General features: G+C 39.6%; 1 protein-coding gene across 8 annotated transcripts in view; it reads left to right on the top strand.

Moving 5' to 3' along the window:
* LOC146510929 (solute carrier family 12 member 7-like) overlaps window positions 1-18,535 on the top strand; it is an 85,944-nt gene that overhangs the window by 47,296 nt on the left and 20,113 nt on the right. For all 8 annotated transcript variants that reach the window (XM_085172847.1, XM_085172844.1, XM_085172845.1 and 5 more), the window contains exons 2-8: window positions 5,373-5,464; window positions 6,489-6,620; window positions 9,261-9,407; window positions 12,045-12,099; window positions 12,241-12,371; window positions 13,061-13,302; window positions 13,382-13,593. In XM_085172847.1, coding sequence (XP_085028973.1) covers window positions 5,373-5,464; window positions 6,489-6,620; window positions 9,261-9,407; window positions 12,045-12,099; window positions 12,241-12,371; window positions 13,061-13,302; window positions 13,382-13,593 — 1,011 coding nt within the window. The remainder of the gene's footprint in view (window positions 1-5,372; window positions 5,465-6,488; window positions 6,621-9,260; window positions 9,408-12,044; window positions 12,100-12,240; window positions 12,372-13,060; window positions 13,303-13,381; window positions 13,594-18,535) is intronic.

Below are 18,535 nucleotides of genomic sequence, written 5' to 3'. Positions count from 1 at the left end.
TTTGTTTGGTTTAATCCTCTAATGCTGGGCGAGATGAATGTGTGTTTAGGGGCTACTATGGTTACATAAATGGATAATCATAAGAGGAGCATCCAGACGAGGAATATCAGCTGAGCATAACCGTGTTTGTCCTTTGTTTGACATGCTATAACCTTTGCTTTGACACTTCACTGTAAACTGCTGATCTGGTTATTCATGTGTCCACATTCCTCCTCCTTCTTTTTTTTTTTTTTACATGTAGCACTGGCTGGCTTTTTCCTCACAGGTGCATATTTGCAAACATTTACATCCTTTGCTCCTTTTGAACTAGATTGCAGTGCACCATCAGCAATCTTGAGCTGACTTGAGAACAGATGATGTAAGGACTTTGCGTCAGCAAAGCAGGATGGGTAATAATGTAAATAATGCTGCCATCTTGGTGGAATGATTACCCAAACAAAGGGGTAGTTTGGGGTAAGGCAGGTTTATTTATAAAGCTCATTTGAAACGCTACAGTCATCATGATGCTTTAGTTTCAAGCAAAAATAAAGAGGAAAGAACCAGAACAAGACTTTTGCTTATTTGTTTCTTTATGATATGGTTGATGATATGATTCACACGAAATTTAGGATTAGACTGCAATCAAATGGGATCTGATCATATTTAAACAAAAACATAAGATCACTGAAAGCAGGGTGAATTAGTCCAAGATAGATGGCAACTTCTGCAATGTGAACAGAGGCCAACATCTGTTCACACCATGACTGTATGCAAATCTCGACCATGTGCCTGTGGACCCCTCCATGCAAGCACACTCACACACATACAGTGACATTTGCGCTAAACCATTCCAGATTATACTTAAGACAGAGGGACATGTGCAGATAATCTTCATCTTCTGTTGAATCCCCTGTATTTGTCCCTGTGATCCCCCCCGACTAAATAATCCACTGCAACAATCACTGCAGCAATTGCAGTATGGGGGGATTGTGGCACCTGGCACTTTTTCTTCGTTTAGGATGTTGAAGTGCGTCTTAAGGTCACCGGAGGATTCGATCACCTCAGGGTGAGACAAATTTGTCGCCCCACACAGACTGGTTGAGATATTTTTAGAACAAAGGAGCATGAGATTGCAGATTTAATTAACAGATGACATCAGTATTCATGTCGGACACAACAATGTGATCCAGATAAAGAAGCAAAGAAAAATGGATGCATAAATGAACAAAAGTTTATAATAATGCAGAAAGTCTCTCTGGTTTCTGTTGGCTTGTAGTAAAGAAGGGGTAAAGCCCCTTGATAGTTTTTATGTATATTGTTTTTATTAAATAACCTTAAAGACATCACTTCACACGCTGCAGATAACATCGTTCGGAAAGCTACAACCATGCAGTTAAACTGATAAATCAACTCACCGTCTTTATTGTGTATTCAAACATTCATAGCTATTTTACACTTTTCAAATCACAAAAAATCCTGAACATTCTTGACGTTGAAAGTACTTCATAAGACAATCTTGGCTTGATACCTGTATATTAGAGAAATTAGATGCCTTTGAAAAGTCCATGAGGGTGTCTTAAGTGCAGCGTGGGATTGTATTACCAAAGATCCCTCCTTCACTTGAGAACAGGTGAATGGTTCTCTTCACTTCCTGACTGACGTCTTAACCACATTACATATGGACTTAAAACAGAAACCTCACCTGATTTGGAAACATTGACAGTTTTAGCCTGCTGCCTGGTCTCAAAGAGGATTTAGCCAGAGTCATTTAAGACAATGATTACCGGTGGCGTGTAGCACTGAAAAGAATAGCTAAGTGATGACTGGCTAAGGCTGACTCACCTTTACCTTCACTTGCTTCGTGCTTTGCCTTAAATTCATTCATTCCACACTCTGTGAAATATTGTGTCCCTCCCTGATGTTCTCTACGTGCTGTCCCACATAGAACGCTCTTTTACAGAGTGTCACAGTACAAGGACGTAATGACTTTCTCTGTGATTACCAACGGGCTAAGCCACTCTACAAGCCTCTTATTCCCCCAGCAGCTGGATCAAGCAGCAAAAGTTACTTGTGAAATCCCCGCTGCAGTAGGCAGCTCCACTGATGAATGGAAGAGGCCCAGCACTGACTGGTTGCGAACTATCAATCTAAACCGCTGGAGAGATGCAGTGCACTTATTTTTGGGCCAGTGTTTAAACTTCAGCTGTTTTGCTCTGGATAGGCTCATCACAGACAGTTGTTTTATTTTTAAGTAGAATAGATTCATTTTATACTGTGGAGCTTCAAACAGCAACTTTATTTACACATATTTACATTTGAATCCACTCAGTATTAATACTGTCCTTTGCATGTTTCAGTTAAAAAAAAAAAAGCCAAATATAAGCAGATCTTCTGCTTTCCTGCATAATTTAATAACATCAATTCATCTTTTACCTCTGTATTAAAATATAAGCATCTTCTTTTTTAAAAGTGATCAATTTGTGACCCTTTAACTTCTTAAGTTAAAACTAATGAGCTGGAGTGCTTAAAAAGACTCCAGTTGTCACTTGCATAGTCTTCGCCCAGATAGAATTGACCTCAGTTTATGTGTGCATGCATGAAAGCAGCATTTGAAGTGGTGTGGCTTTTTGTGAAAAACATAGTTTGCTGCATTTTTTGTGTCGGGATATAAAGGAGTTGTCCACTTAATTTTTCTGTTTTCTGTCGTGGGTTTGTTCTGCGTGGGTGCGTTGGTATGAACTCTACACATGCCACCTCTGTTTATTTTTCTTGAGTTCCATTTGAAGCTTATATTTATTGCTTCATTTTTTGCCTCATTGGACTTTATTTATAGCGTTTTATTGGTCATAAACACACAACCTATTTTTGACTGTTTTAGTCTCTGCACAGCAGGCTTCAACTGCTTAAACGTCTGTTCACTCCTCCTCACTTTAATATTTCTGACACTATAATGTAATTACCTGCAAATTAAACTAATGGAATAGCACGCACACACACTCACACAATCTCTCTCTCTGAGATGATCTTTATTTATCACATTTATCTGGATTTCACACACCATCACACCCTGCGCTCTAAGGTGTCCGTTCATTCAAAAACTTTGGTTCCGTGCATTGCTGTGTAGTTTGTCGGCCCAAGCAGCAAAGACGTGGTTCTCAGCTTGGTGCTAGAATGTCCCTTCTGAAGACGGCTGGGTCGCTGTGGGTAATACAGAACAACTACAAGATTCATCATGCAGTTGACAAAGTAGACACAGAGGAAAGACAACGTGTTTCAAAAACCTCTGCTACAGACCATAAAATAACCAGTGTTATTAATCTTGATGAGGAAAAACATGGGAACCAATACTTGTGTTGTATTTTTAGTGAGAAAATATCCAACACAACTCTTGGTTGCACTGTTATGTATTTTTTAAGAATACGAAATATGTTTTGTGTGATCTGTAGTAATGTCTTTGATATTAGTCTTTCCATCTATATTCTCACTGTCCTTTGCTAACTTGCACTTACAGAGTAAGACTTCATTTCTAGTTTAGGTATAAATTATTTATGGATGTGGGTTATTAAAAATGCAATGATGTGAGAGTCAGATGCATGACGCCAAAGTGGGTTTAGTGTATGTCCAAAAAAGAAATAAGACTCATTACATCAGGTAACAATTGTTAGCAGGAGCCACTGAATATAACAAGTAATGTATTAATTTTAGATGGAATCACGTCCACCTGTTGGATTGTTTTTTTTCAGTAGGATGAAAATACAAACCTTGCCCCGTCCTCAGGATGGATGGTTACAGGCGTGTTCTAATAGACTGTACTGTCAAACAAAATTCGAGTCTTATTTTTGAACCTGTTCCAAAAAAAAAAAAACCTTCTTGAGAGATCTTCAGGGATCACCTCAGCAAATAATGAACTTTTTGAATAATGAACTGAATAATGACCTCCGTTTAACAACTTTAGATGTTACATGGACGAGATGTCTTGGAATTAGAGCAGGGCGATATGACCAAAAATATTTATCACGATATACATTTGAAAATTTGAGATAACAATATAACTGACGATATAAGTGACACTAGACAAAATACTTTACAACTCCAAAACTTTATTAGTGCAAGAAAAACAACAAACCCATCAATGTATTTTCACTTAAACAAGCAGCTTTTTTATGTGCATTAAAGTTATATAAAAAATTAACACTGCAAATGCAAATTCCTTGCTGACAGTTTAACCAAAAGGCATCTCCAGTGGAAACTGGCCGACATATCCTCAGCATAACCATGTAGAATACCCACAAAACTTAAAAAGAGGTTAAACACACACAATACGGTAATATTATGTTGAAGCACAGTACGTATCACTCCGCGAGGTGCCTGCCTACGATAGCCGTAATGCTCCGACAATCCATCAAGCTGTGCGGGTTCGTAGATTAGCAAAGTTGTACTGAAACATTTGACAGATTTTCCAGCGCTGTGTACCACATAAAACAGTTTTGAGGTCAGTAAACACAACCAGAATTCATACATAAGGCACATGGGATTATAAGGGGCACTGTCGATTTTCAGAAAAATCAAAGGATTGATTTTAAATGCGCCGTATTTTCCAAAAAACTCGCTAATAACGACGCCCCACTAGCATGCTCTACCAAAAATAGTGCTTTGTTGTGTATCTGATGGACGAAAACTAAACCAGTTCCACACCACTGAAGTTGCAGCATTTTTACAAACCAATTCTGGTTCATCTGTTTCATTCAACGATCCGTTTTTGCCCTTCTCATTCTCCCTCGCCACCATCCTTTTTCCGCCATGTGCGTATGAAAACAAAGGCACTGCGCATGCGTGTTTTACCCATATTCTATCCTGATATTTCATTTTCTTATCATTTCCCAACATTATACCGGTATTACCGTGAACGGTATGATATGGCCCAGCCCTACTTGGTATAAGTACTTGTCCAAGGTAATTTATCATATTTTTTCAGAGATAACACCATCTGCAATGGCTTTACTAGTGGAGAATAGTTTCATTGTCTTCTTAAAAGATCTTTCTGGCTTCTCCCATTCAGTGTTTTTCTGCTACCAGCGTGGTGACATGACATTTGTGGCAGTCCCCTTTATTTTGAATTCACTGAGTCAACCAAACTGTCAGGAAGTTCTTGGATATAAGAAGAGGAACGCCGTACAAATGGAAATATGTGATAATGATTTGCATAAGCAACCAGCTGAAGTTTTCTTTACTTCCACTGAACATTGTCAGGATGAAGATCCATGAACAGCATTATTATGTACTGTGGTTCTTACAGCAATTGTTTTCCAGTCACTGGTTATATTGAGTTTTGCTTACACGATGTGTTAAACCTCCTCTGCATTTCACATAACGAGAAAACTGTGTTTCTACAGGTCATGGAGTCCCAAAGGAAAACAGTCCTTTTATCAACAACACAGACGACAAAGGCAACAGCTACGATGGCACCAACATGGCACTTTTTGAGGTAACTGCCCAACATCATCATGTGGATGTCGCTATCATACACAAGCCAAGGAGTGTGTTCCACTACACAAGGAAATGTGACTATGCTTAGGCTGGAAAGGAGAAAGCCCAAACTCCACAGTAAAAACTATAAATTCACCAGAACCCTGCCTGAACCTTATCTGCAGCCTAAGTTGGAGCTAGTCTGTGAAGCTCAAACCATTCATTAATGCCAAGTATGCTGGAACAACGGTCTAAGCTGTGGTGAACTAAATAAATAGAAACTCGCAGAGGTAAAAGCATCAATTTACCCTTAGCTCAACAATGTGTTAGTCAAGAAGTTTATTTGCCATAAAAACTGGTACATTCATTTAACTTCATTCAGCTGAAGCCTGCTGCTTGCCTCTGCCATCTGGCAGACCTTGTTGCTCTGTGGTCACTGGCGCTTGTGTAGAATCAATAAGACAGCCGCAGCTTTTGGTTCTGAAGTTGATCCAGGAATGCTTTTCAAATATGCTTTGAATGGATGAAAATACAAAATTTTGCACAGTTTGTTTTGCAAATGGAAGACTTCATGCGATAACTGACCATCAAAAGGCCAAATTAAACTTGAAGTTGAAGTTTTTCCTTGATGTGATATATATGAACATATAATTCCTGCAAGCCAAAAGTTCAAGCATCAGGCTGCTCTGAAACATACTTTCTGTTTCTACTCTTGGCTCTGTATGAACTTAATGAGAGCAGATTTCCTGAATATGCTTCTCAGGTACACGGCTCTGTCTGTGAGCATGAAAGCCCCACCAGCCTATTCTTTTCTTTTAGTATTCAGCCAGTCAGAAGGTAGATGGCTTAAAATGAAGACAGTAGATGCACTGGCTGCACCAAAGCCCAGTATAAGATCTAAAGGAATGATTTTAAAAAACAAATCATACAAGGCTGCTAGTAAAGTTCAGCTATAACAGTTTTGAGCCTGAAATGAGCATAAAAGGTGCTCGTGTACAAGACTGCTGCTGTTTAGCTGTTAAAGATGAGTTTCTTTATTGCAGGAGGAAATGGACAGCAACCCCATGGTGTCATCTTTCCTCAGTAAACTTGCAAACTACACCAATCTCTCACAGGGTGCACAAGAGCACGAGGAGGCTGATGACGATGAGGGGCCAAAGAAGAAGGCTGTTAAGGTAAAGAAGCACACACTGCAGTGGAGCTTTTAGTTTGTGTTTGCATGCATTACATACATGGTAATGTACAGTTGCATATTAACAGTTGTTCTTTTAAATCTGCTGACCTGTCATTACATACAGTGGGGCAAAAAAGTATTTAGTCAGCCACCGATTGTGCAAGTTCCCCCACTTAAAATGATGACAGAGGTCAGTAATTTGCACCAGAGGTACACTTCAACTGTGAGAGACAGAATGTGAAAAAAAAAAAATCCATGAATTCACATGGTAGGATTTGTAAAGAATTTATTCGTAAATCAGGGTGGAAAATAAGTATTTGGTCAATAACAAAAATACAACTCAATACTTTGTAACATAACCTTTGTTGGCAATAACAGAGGTCAAACGTTTACTATAGGTCTTTACCAGGTTTGCACACACAGTAGCTGGTATTTTGGCCCATTCCTCCATGCAGATCTTCTCAAGAGCAGTGATGTTTTGGGGCTGTCGCCGAGCAACACGGACTTTCAACTCCCGCCACAGATTTTCTATGGGGTTGAGGTCTGGAGACTGGCTAGGCCACTCCAGGACTTTCAAATGCTTCTTACGGAGCCACTCCTTTGTTGCCCGGGCGGTGTGTTTTGGATCATTGTCATGTTGGAAGACCCAGCCTCGTTTCATCTTCAAAGTTCTCACTGATGGAAGGAGGTTTTGGCTCAAAATCTCACGATACTTGGCCCCATTCATTCTGTCCTTAACACGGATCAGTCGTCCTGTCCCCTTGGCAGAAAAACAGCCCCATAGCATGATGTTTCCACCCCCATGCTTCACAGTAGGTATGGTGTTCTTGGGATGCAACTCAGTATTCTTCTTCCTCCAAACACGACGAGTTGAGTTTATACCAAAAAGTTCTACTTTGGTTTCATCTGACCACATGACATTCTCCCAATCCTCTGCTGTATCATCCATGTGCTCTCTGGCAAACTTCAGACGGGCCTGGACATGCACTGGCTTCAGCAGCGGAACACGTCTGGCACTGCGGGATTTGATTCCCTGCCGTTGTAGTGTGTTACTGATAGTGACCTTTGTTACTTTGGTCCCAGCTCTCTGCAGGTCATTCACCAGGTCCCCCCGTGTGGTTCTGGGATCTTTGCTCACCGTTCTCATGATCATTTTGACCCCACGGGATGAGATCTTGCGTGGAGCCCCAGATCGAGGGAGATTATCAGTGGTCTTGTATGTCTTCCATTTTCTGATGATTGCTCCCACAGTTGATTTTTTCACACCAAGCTGCTTGCCTATTGTAGATTCACTCTTCCCAGTCTGGTGCAGGTCTACAATTCTTTTCCTGGTGTCCTTCGAAAGCTCTTTGGTCTTGGCCATGGCGGAGTTTGGAGTCTGACTGGTTGAGGCTGTGGACAGGTGTCTTTTATACAGATGATGAGGTCAAACAGGTGCCATTCATACAGGTAACGAGTGGGGGACAGAAAAGCTTCTTACAGAAGACGTTACAGGTCTGTGAGAGCCAGGGATTTTCCTTGTTTGAGGTGACCAAATACTTATTTTCCACCCTGATTTACGAATAAATTCTTTACAAATCCTACCATGTGAATTCATGGATTTTTTTTTCACATTCTGTCTCTCACAGTTGAAGTGTACCTCTGGTGCAAATTACTGACCTCTGTCATCATTTTAAGTGGGGGAACTTGCACAATCGGTGGCTGACTAAATACTTTTTTGCCCCACTGTAACCAGGTCTTTGATCGATGAAGCCACCGCTGTTTGTTTTTGTTTTCTCACCTTCTCTGTACTTTTCCATCTTTAATACATCTCTTAAAACTTTTTTGTTCCTCAGAAAAAAATGTTATTATTATTAATAAATATATGCGTGTGTGCATTACTGCTTAGAGGAAGTCTGTTTAGTCATTGAGTCAACATTTCGTTTTGTGAAACGGCTACAGTGAAAAATAGATTTTGCCAACTAAACAAGAAGAAGAGGCAGGGTCAGGCTCATTTCAAAGATAAAATTCTGATAAACCCCATCACCAGTCCAGCACAAGCCTTTCCTTCAGCCTCTCCTTCGATGCTTTTGTTTTGTAATTTTTTGAAAAGAGTAGTTTCCACAGTGCTGCCATGCTTTTGTAACCACATCCCAGTTGCCCCATCTCGTCCCAATGTGTAGAAATGGGCCTTGAGCACCTCCCACTGGCTTTTAGGAGCATCTTACTAAAGAAAGAAGTGGATGCCATTCTTGGCATTCTTGCACCTCTTTGCCTGAAAAAGTAGGACGAGTATCTTACATTTGGAGTTAGATGGTGGGTAGGCCTGTCGTTCTCCCTGTGGTCTTTCTGCTTGTTGTTGTGAAAATACCGTTCCTTGCGAGGAATAAGATGGAAGTCAGTTGTACTTTTGGGGTAGTGGTTTTGACTTATACAGTGTTTAACAATGTGTACTTTCGTTTACACACGTTTTTTAATTGTTTTATTTATGGCTGTAAGGGTTTCAGCAGTTTTCAGTTTGCACAGCAGTTTTCACTTCTTTCCTCTGTTGTCATATCCTTAATCACTCCTTCCATGAAACACAAATATTTTTAATGTTTTCTCATCTTCTGCTTTGTCGCTTCTCTCCCAAATCCTCCCCCTGCCCTTCCTGCTTCTACAGAGCCCTCAGTTGGGGACGTTCATGGGTGTCTACCTCCCATGCCTCCAGAATATTCTGGGGGTCATCCTGTTTCTGCGCCTTACCTGGATTGTTGGCACTGCCGGCATCTTGGAGTCCTTGGCTATTGTCGGCTTATGCTGCTCATGTGTGAGTACTTCATCATCACAGTCTGTGTTTGTTTCTGAGTCTCTCTCTTTTTGCTTTTTACCCCTAAAATGTGGCCAGACATTAATGCTTGTCTCAAGGCCTAAAGAGTTTGTAAATTAGAAGATTATAAAAATGCAAGTTTTAAACAGCCACAGCTGCATGGCTGATGTGATCTGTGACAATCCAAAGTAGAAAACAACTGTGGAAACTTTAGGCTCACATGGATTAGTTACACATATGCTCAGTATACTGACCTTATTATTTGAAATTAGGCCATGTTACCATGATCATTGTGCTAAACATACTCTAGGTCCATGTTGCATTACAGTAAAGGAAGTATGACTGGTTATGTGCAGAGTAAACGTTGATGGGTGTTTTGTGTTCCCTTCTACATCTCACACCAAACCTTTGTCCTTGAATTTACTTCCTGATTATTTTTTATGATGGAAACCATTTCAATGTATTGATAAATGATAAAATAAGAGGAACTGGAAGGAGCTGAATATTATTTGTTCTTTATCAAGGGCTTTAGCTTTTAACTCATTAGAACAGGATTATGTAAGAGTGTGTGCATGTGTGTGTGCACGGCTGAGTGTTTTTGCTGATTTTGGGTCCAGAAGCTGCTTCGGTTGGTTGACAGCCATAATGAATGGCCAGCAAGATGACTTAGTGGCCACTGATCCCTCCTATATTTAGCCACTGTGACTCTCCATTTCTCCTGCTCGTCCAGCTTCTAATGGTACCGGACTTGACGTGTAATCCGTCCATCTGCAAACTGTCAGAAACATGACGCCGTCCACACCCACACAGTAGCTATATTCGCCAATCCCATGGCAGGCAATGGATTATTTCAGCTTAATCAGGCAAAGTAGAAAGGAGGAAAACCCCAGACCCTAAATGCTTTTTGTCTCATAATTAAATCTTCTAATGGCATACCATCGTCTGTTTGAAGAGTAACACTGCCTAAACAAAGAATCAACCGTGAAGTGCATTTCCATTAATAAACCCATTCTTATCAAAACTTTACATTTTTAATATCCACAGATTATCAAATTTGAATCATGTTATTAATGATCTTATTAGGTGTTTTATATTAGATATTTTGGACCCTGCAATTCATAATATTATACTGGGACCCCCAACAGTGAGATCACCCACTGTGAGTAAGCAATTGGCAACATCGGGAAGGGAAAAACTCCTGCTCTCTCTTTTTAGTCCCTGTCAGCATTATGAATCAACTGAAGGCTTTTCCCACCTGTGCGGCCCTACTTGCTTTATATGTGCAAGTAGGGCCGCACATGATTTTGGCTTCCCACAGTTAAATAAACACGATTAGTTAAAATCCAACACACACACCTGATAATCAAAGCTTCTGTTTGCTAAGCACAGTCAGCAAAAGAAAGTTGGATTAGAAAGATGTCCATGTGAAGTTCAAGTATGAGATAAATAAGAATAAAGAATAATAAAGAATCCTTTTAGGTGACAACACATATGTTCAGTTAACCTCCTAAGACCCGAACTCTTCCACGGCATGCATTTTTAATTTCTCTTTGATATTTGGGCTGATTGGGACCTGATGAATGTAAAAACAAAGAATTACCAGATTTTTTTTAAACCTAATTTTTGTTTCTAAGAAAAATGAGAGCCACATATGAGGATATTTGTTTAAAATTTCGATAGAACAGTAGCAGTATAATGTCCTCGTAAGTGGATATCAGGCCCTTGTAGAGCAAAATTGAGTATTTTGGTCTAAATAACCCAAAATGTGATGTCCACATATGTGGACACCAGGTCCTAGGAGGTTAAAACTGTGATACCTCAAAGAGCTCAATGTTCAGCTGTAGTTGAGAGTATTTTATAAATCCAAGTACGGCTGCTGATAAATTCCCAACGTGTGGCAGGTGGCTTTAGAGTTACAAATTGGTCCATGTGAGACAGGAACAGTGGGAATGATGTCATCATGCCTTCCAGTTCTGTACTTCAAGTTCTCGCATCATTCGTTGTCATGTCCAACTTTGTGTATAGCTTCTTAGTGCTTCAGTGGAAGCAGGAGGTAAAACTGTCAGCTAATTGGCTTTACTCCAGCCTGTCTGACACCTTAAACAGAACGCCAACAAAGAGCACAGGGTGTATTTTGGTCATGCCCTTGCCCTTTCTCTACACCTCCTCTTGCTTTCCTCTCTTTCATTTGCCTGCTTTTGTGTCACCTTCACGCTGTCCTCCTGCAGTCTTTACCTAACCCTTTTAAGTTTTAACTTTCTTTGTGCATGCCCTTCTCTCCGCTCTGTCCGTTCTGTCATCCGGAAGGTCTGTTAGGTAACAGGCTGATGTAAATATCCTCTTCCACAATGACTGATTTCATGGAAAAGCTTGTATCTGTTACCAATCCAAAAGATTTAGAGCATAAGCCCATAAGAAGTATTTTAACAGACTCAATATTAATTTAATCCAGAGAGGGTACCATTGTTTGGAAAATCTACAAAATTCTGGGAAATAAAGAACTAGAGGGTGGGCAAGGACGGTGTTTTGTTTTGGGGTTTTTTTTACATGACACCATTGCACCATCTTTGTAAGGTCTTCAACACGAAGCATTTTAATTCAGTTCAGCTTTTATTCATTAATCTCGTCTCTCCACAGACCATGCTGACAGCCATATCCATGAGTGCAATTGCTACTAATGGTGTTGTTCCAGGTAGGATCCTTTTTCTTGGGGTTATTTGAATAACAGTACACACTTGTCTTTTTCAGGCTTATGGGTCGTATAGCAGGTTATAGCTGAAATGATGACCTAAAAGATATTAATATCCTCCTCCTTCATTCCCTTTTTTTCCAGCTGGAGGCTCGTACTACATGATTTCCAGGTCTTTGGGTCCAGAGTTTGGTGGAGCTGTGGGTCTCTGTTTTTACCTGGGGACCACATTTGCTGGCTCCATGTACATCCTGGGTACCATTGAGATTCTACTGGTAAGTAGATTATTTTAGATTTGCAGCTGGTAGATCGAGTGATTCCAATGTCCATCAGCTTATGGATTCTCTGATACCTTCTACAAATCCAGTTGGTCATCTCATATAGGGTGCACCTTTTAAGCTGCTTCAGCCAGCAGCACCACATTTGCTGCTCCGTCTCCAGGACAGCTTCTGCTTGTAATGTGATTATTTATGCATACTCTGTTCTGCTGTCTTTTATCTTGTCTTCCTTCTCTCACCCCAACCGGTCGCGGCAGATGGCCGCCCCTTCCTGAGCCTGGTTCTGTCGGAGGTTTCTTCCTGTTAAAAGGGAGTTTTTCCTTCCCACTGTCGCCAAAGTGCTTCCTCATAAGGGGTCATATGATTGTTGGGTTTTTCTCTCTACCTTACAATACAAAGCGCCTATAGGCGACTGTTGTTGTGATTTGGTGCTGTATAAATAAAACTGAATTGAATTGCTGTGATCTTGCTGCTGCTTTCCCCATTTTATGACCTTGAAAGCAGAACGCAGTTGAGCCATAACCACAGACATGGAAATGTCATTGGTCCTGACTAAAGTTTATTTAACACACAAACTGCCACAATATAAAAGTTTTCTTCACATCTTATTAGTGCAATCGAGTGAAACGAGAAGTCGTTTAATGTGACACTTTGTATTTCTTCCTGCATTGTCTTTGTCCATTCAGAACTACATGGTGCCTAAAGCAGCCATCTTTGTGGCAGACAAAAAGGAGGAGGAATTGGATGCCCTGCTGAACAACATGCGTGTTTATGGCACTTGTTGCCTGGCACTAATGTCAGTAGTCGTGTTCGTTGGGGTCAAATATGTCAACAAGCTGGCACTGGTCTTCCTGGCTTGTGTTATTCTCTCCATCCTGGCCATCTATGCGGGAGTCATCAAGACCATCTTTGATCCGCCATACTTTCCGTGAGTCAGTGCTAATATTTAAGATTTATTTCAGTTTAATTAGTGCTTCATGTTAAAATTTCTCTCTTCCTTCACACAGTGTCTGCATGTTGGGGAATCGTACCCTAGAGAACCACCAGTTTGACAAGTGTAATAAGACTGAGGTTATAGACAACATAACGGTCACTACCCAGCTGTGGAACCTCTTCTGCGATGGATCTCAGCTCAATGCCACATGCAACGAGTATTTTGTCAGCAACAATGTGACCGAGTTGCAGGGCATCCCTGGACTGATCAGCGGAGTCATTTCAGGTGGGAGCACACCGTTTTTGTTTGGGTTTTTTTCTCTGGAGCCATGTGGAAGAATTTTTTAAAAAGTTACCAAGATATGTGTATACTTGTTTGAATCATACAGATTTTAATAGCTGTTCATCTATCCTCATCGATCAGGCAACAACAACAACAACAACAACAATCTTTATTTATAGAGCACATTTAAAAACCAGCGGTATACCAAAGTGCTTAACATAAGAGACAGAGAAGTAACACGAGTATTATAAGGCCTTAGCAAAGTATCAAATATACTCACAGGTCAATGCCACTAATACACAGGGGTAATATAAAATGCATATCAAATAAAAACATAATAAAAGCACAAGCCATAAAAAAATATGTATAAGGAAAAATAGAGTAAGTCTAAGAGTCAGGTGCGAGCATTAAGGAGGAATTAAGAGGAAAGGCCAGATTAAACAAATAGGTTTTTTCAGGCACACTGAATACTTGCTACAAACTATAAATGAAAATGATTGAAGAATGCTTAAACTCAGCAGGAATGTACATGGTCAGTAGTTTTTTGAATGCATTGCAAAATCTGAGCATACCTCATGTTATGTAACTGCTGGCAGGGACACACTGCTTTTCCTCCCAACATCCAGTGCAGATGCATTCTTGTCATATTTCTGCAACTGGGACAAGCCTGTGCAGGTGCTGAGTGATTCCATGCACAACTGTTTTACTGTCTCCTTAAAAACAGACAGTTATTTTACTGACCTCTCATCCTTTCATCATTTCTGTGAAATATATTTAATTTTCTCTTGATTAATGATTCATTTCTGCTTTGGTGCTGGTACTTATATAGCACTTTTCTACTCTAATTGAACATTCAAAGTGTTTTTAAATTAAGAATTTAACTTTGCCATCCTCACTATCTAACCGCACTAATAATATTATTTCACTAGAAAGCGAAAATTTCAGAAGAAATTTTAAGTGTGCCTATGCCGCTGCTAATCAGATTAGTTTGCCATTCATACAGCTACAGAGAGCAAAACTCAGCAGAGCAGCCATTCTCCACCATGAACTATGGTAAAAACAAACACCGCTCGCGCATCACAGATGACAGCTTACAGTTTTGTGGAAAAGATGAGGTGACTTCGTACAACCCCGATTTGCAGACGCTGTTCACAGAGGTTCATGAGCAGAAGTCCCATTGTACCACGGCAGACCCGACAATGTTTGCATGAACACGCTTTGTAGCATTACTATATTGACCACTTTTCACACATGGTTGGTGTACCCACACAGCTGGCTGTAGCTTTTCATCTCACAGCCCGACACACACCAAAAAAAACAGCCGAGAGAGCACAGACTTTACGCCTGAGAGGCGTGATTGCAGATGCCGCTCAGGTGGGTCCACCTCCCCTGCAGCGGCACTGCAGACCACGCCCCGCCACACACATCAAACACGTAAAATAAATATTTATGCACTTTTGCATTCACTTTTTGTTTTTTGTTATTTTTACACAGTGTTCTGAAGGGCTGTAGACAATTGTTATTCAATCTTGTGTATTGTTATACAAACTTTGGTTGTAAGATTCAGATAACTATTTAATAAAAGCTAAATATTTTATATGAGAGTAAGAAAGAAAAGTATATCTTTGTGCCCCGCTTTCCTGGGAAAGAGCGGGAAAATTTTCACTAAAATATTAATATTTAAAAAACACCAAAAGTCACAGCACACCATTCCAGATCCAGCTGCACAAAATGATATAACATATGTGAACCTTGTCTCAAAACTGTGGGGTGAGTTTGGCTGCAAAATTTCAGGCGGAAAAAGGAAAATAATAATAAGAATAATAAATCCGACAAATAGTAATAAGTGTGCCTCTTGGCATAGGCACACTTAATAATAAATCCGACGAATAGTAATAAGTGTGCCTCTTGGCATAGGCACACTTAATAATAAGAAGAAGAATAAATCCGACGAACAGTAATAAGTGTGCCTCTTGGCATAGGCACACTTAATAAAATGGTTTCATTGGTACACCGATGAAACTGATAAATCGTTTAATTAAGTGTGCCTATGCCAAGAGGCTATTCTGCTATTTCTGCTAATGTGTGCTATGATTTTTGGTATTTTCTGCTATTATACTTTTTAAAATATTACGTTTTTTTCCTTTAATTTGTCCCATTGAAATGAATGAAAAACTTCCAAAATTCTGCTAAAACTTGCTTGTTTTTGAAACTTAACTACTTCCTCATACTTTCACATAGAACAACCATTTAAACTTTAAAATGTTCACAAATTATTGGGCTATTCATGTATGATTCAGCTTTTTCATATCTGTTATCGTTTTAATCTTATCCCTCTTTAAGTTTAGAGTTTCATCTTTTTGAATTTTCAGAAAATACATTCGTTGTTATGGTTGCTATGCAGTTGGCTTTCAGTGAGCCACTGTAGCTTTTGCAATCTTCTCTTCATGTCCAAACAACGTCTTGCTACTTGCTTAATTCTCACTCAACCCACACAAATTATACATCAAAACGTAGGTATTTTTGCTGGCTTTCAGGAAATGTCACTATCATTGTTGTGGTATTGACAGAATTTTGGCAAATCTCCTCAGACCAACACAAAGTCTCAAAACTCTCCATAGAAAGTCAATGGAGAGTTTGTTCAAAATCACCGTTGGATTTCTCTAATGAGAGGCATTTTTGAATCGTCATATCTCCCTAACGAAGCGAAGTTAAGACATGAGGCTTGTGCCAATATATCTTCAGACACTCCTGACGCTCACAATTCAAGAATTTTTTTTCTCACCTATTACCGTTCTGAGATGAGTTACACTTGTTTGAGGGTAGGAAATTCGTCCTTCGCTCAGATTTCTTCAGATTTCAAACTCTGGAAATGAGGCACTTTTTTCTCTCGTCATATCTTTTTGATGGATTTCCACAGAGACCTGAAAACTTCCATGATTGTTCACCAAAGCCTGCTGTCTCTTACGGTGAAAGAATGATATCGATGCTCCAAATAGATTTCGAGTTACAAAACGTTGTTTGAGGGGAGGTCAAGGCAGTTTTCTCTTCGCCCCTACTCAGTTAGGGTACATTAGAAGTCAAATATCTTTAATAATTCATATTTTAATGATAAATTGTCAACACTTGAAGATTCCCCCATCTCTTCTGAACAAAACGGTGTAAGAATGACCGTTCTAGCCCCTACGGTTACGCGCCTCAGGGCAAAAGAGAAAATGGATTCAAATGTTATATTTCTCAGCTGTCCCTCGTTTATCGCGGGTGTTATGTTCTAAAAATAACCAGTGATAGGTGAAATCAATTAGCCAATTTTATTTTTTGACGGTGCAAAACGTGTCGTGGACATTGTGGACATACAGCACTTCAGAGTCACACTGCTAGCGATCGATGCAGAGATTCTGTATTGTACAGGAGAGACTTCACGGAGGAGATTGTCTGCAGCGATCAGGACGCAGGACAATGTGATGTAAAAAAATAAGCATGCAAACTTGCACGAAAAAATCTCACAGCCAGGTGAAAGGTGAACTGCGTTATTAGCGAGGGACCGCTGTAATTTTTAAGGTAAGTCACAACATACCCTTCGTAAATACTAATGTGTAGAAACCCTTACCAGCAATCATTCATTTTTTGTGTGGCTTTTTTTCACGGTTTGTTAACATGCTGTGTAGGTGTGTACTTGACTAGCTGATATCGACATAATGGGGGAAACACCTGGTTTGACTATTGTTCACCTGTAGTGTGAATGCTGAACATTTACCTCTTTAAATCATAAGACCAGTCACTATACAGAGATGTGCTTCTGAATGTGGACGATGTGTCTTCTGCTGCAGTGATGCAGTTCTGCTTGTGTTGAGTGATGTAAACAACTGATCGATCTAAACTCTTTAAACGTCAAAATTGATGATTAGATTTTTTATGACACAACAGTGGTGAGTGTTCCCACCTTCTGCTCTTTGTGACTTAACGCGATCTTTCCGTTTTCGAGTTTTGGACATGATTGTGGAGTATATCTTTGCAGTAGCGATTGACCGCAAAGTAAAGCTACCGGAAATGTACAACCCCACATCCAGTCTCAAACTAGGAAGTTAGCATTTTCTCGTGCACAGGGTCAATTTGACTGACCTAGAAACATACAGGCAGCACCTTTAACAGCCCCTGTTCACTTCCTGTGGTGTGTGTGTGTGTGTGTGTGTGTGTGTGTGTGTGTGTGTGTGTGTGTGTGTGTGTGAGAGAGAGAGAGAGAGAGACCCTTTTTATGGCAGCATCTCATTGTAGGATTCAAATTGATTATATTTACACTGGTTGACTGGATTACATCCTGTGTGTGTCTCTCTGTGCATTTGTGTTTCCATTTGTGTCCATAATTGTAATTGTGTGTATCTGCTGGCTGTTATTTCTTTCTATTTTTTTGGCAATTTTTCAATTTGAGCCACCCATACCATGTTCAGCATTTTTTTCAGCTGTCCATTTTACTTTTCCAATTTTTCTATTTTAGTTATTACTATTCTGTTAAATCATACTATTTCTGCTATTTTATAAGATTTGTGCTAAATGTAGTATTTCTGCTAAATCATAGTATTTCTGCTACTTTTTGGTATTGGTGATAAATATAGTATTTCTGCTAAATCATAGTATTTCTGCTACTTTTTGGTATTTGTGATAAATACTGTATTTCTGCTAAAACATAAAATTTCTACTAAATATAGTATTTCTGCTTAATTATATTATTTCTACCAAATCGTAGTATTTCTTCTAAATCATAGTATTTCTGCTACTTTGTGGTATTTGTGATAAATATAGTATTTCTGCTGAATTATAGGATTTCTACCAAATCATAGTATTTCTGCTAAATCATAGTATTTCTGCTACATTTTGGTATCTGTGATAAATGCAGTATTTCTACTAAAACATAGAATTTCTGCTATTTTATAGGATTTGTGCTAAA

This window comes from Neolamprologus multifasciatus, chromosome 9, assembly GCF_963576455.1.
Source record: "Neolamprologus multifasciatus chromosome 9, fNeoMul1.2, whole genome shotgun sequence".
Lineage (NCBI taxonomy): Eukaryota > Metazoa > Chordata > Actinopteri > Cichliformes > Cichlidae > Neolamprologus > Neolamprologus multifasciatus.
This window is presented reverse-complemented; position numbering and strand designations above follow the sequence as displayed.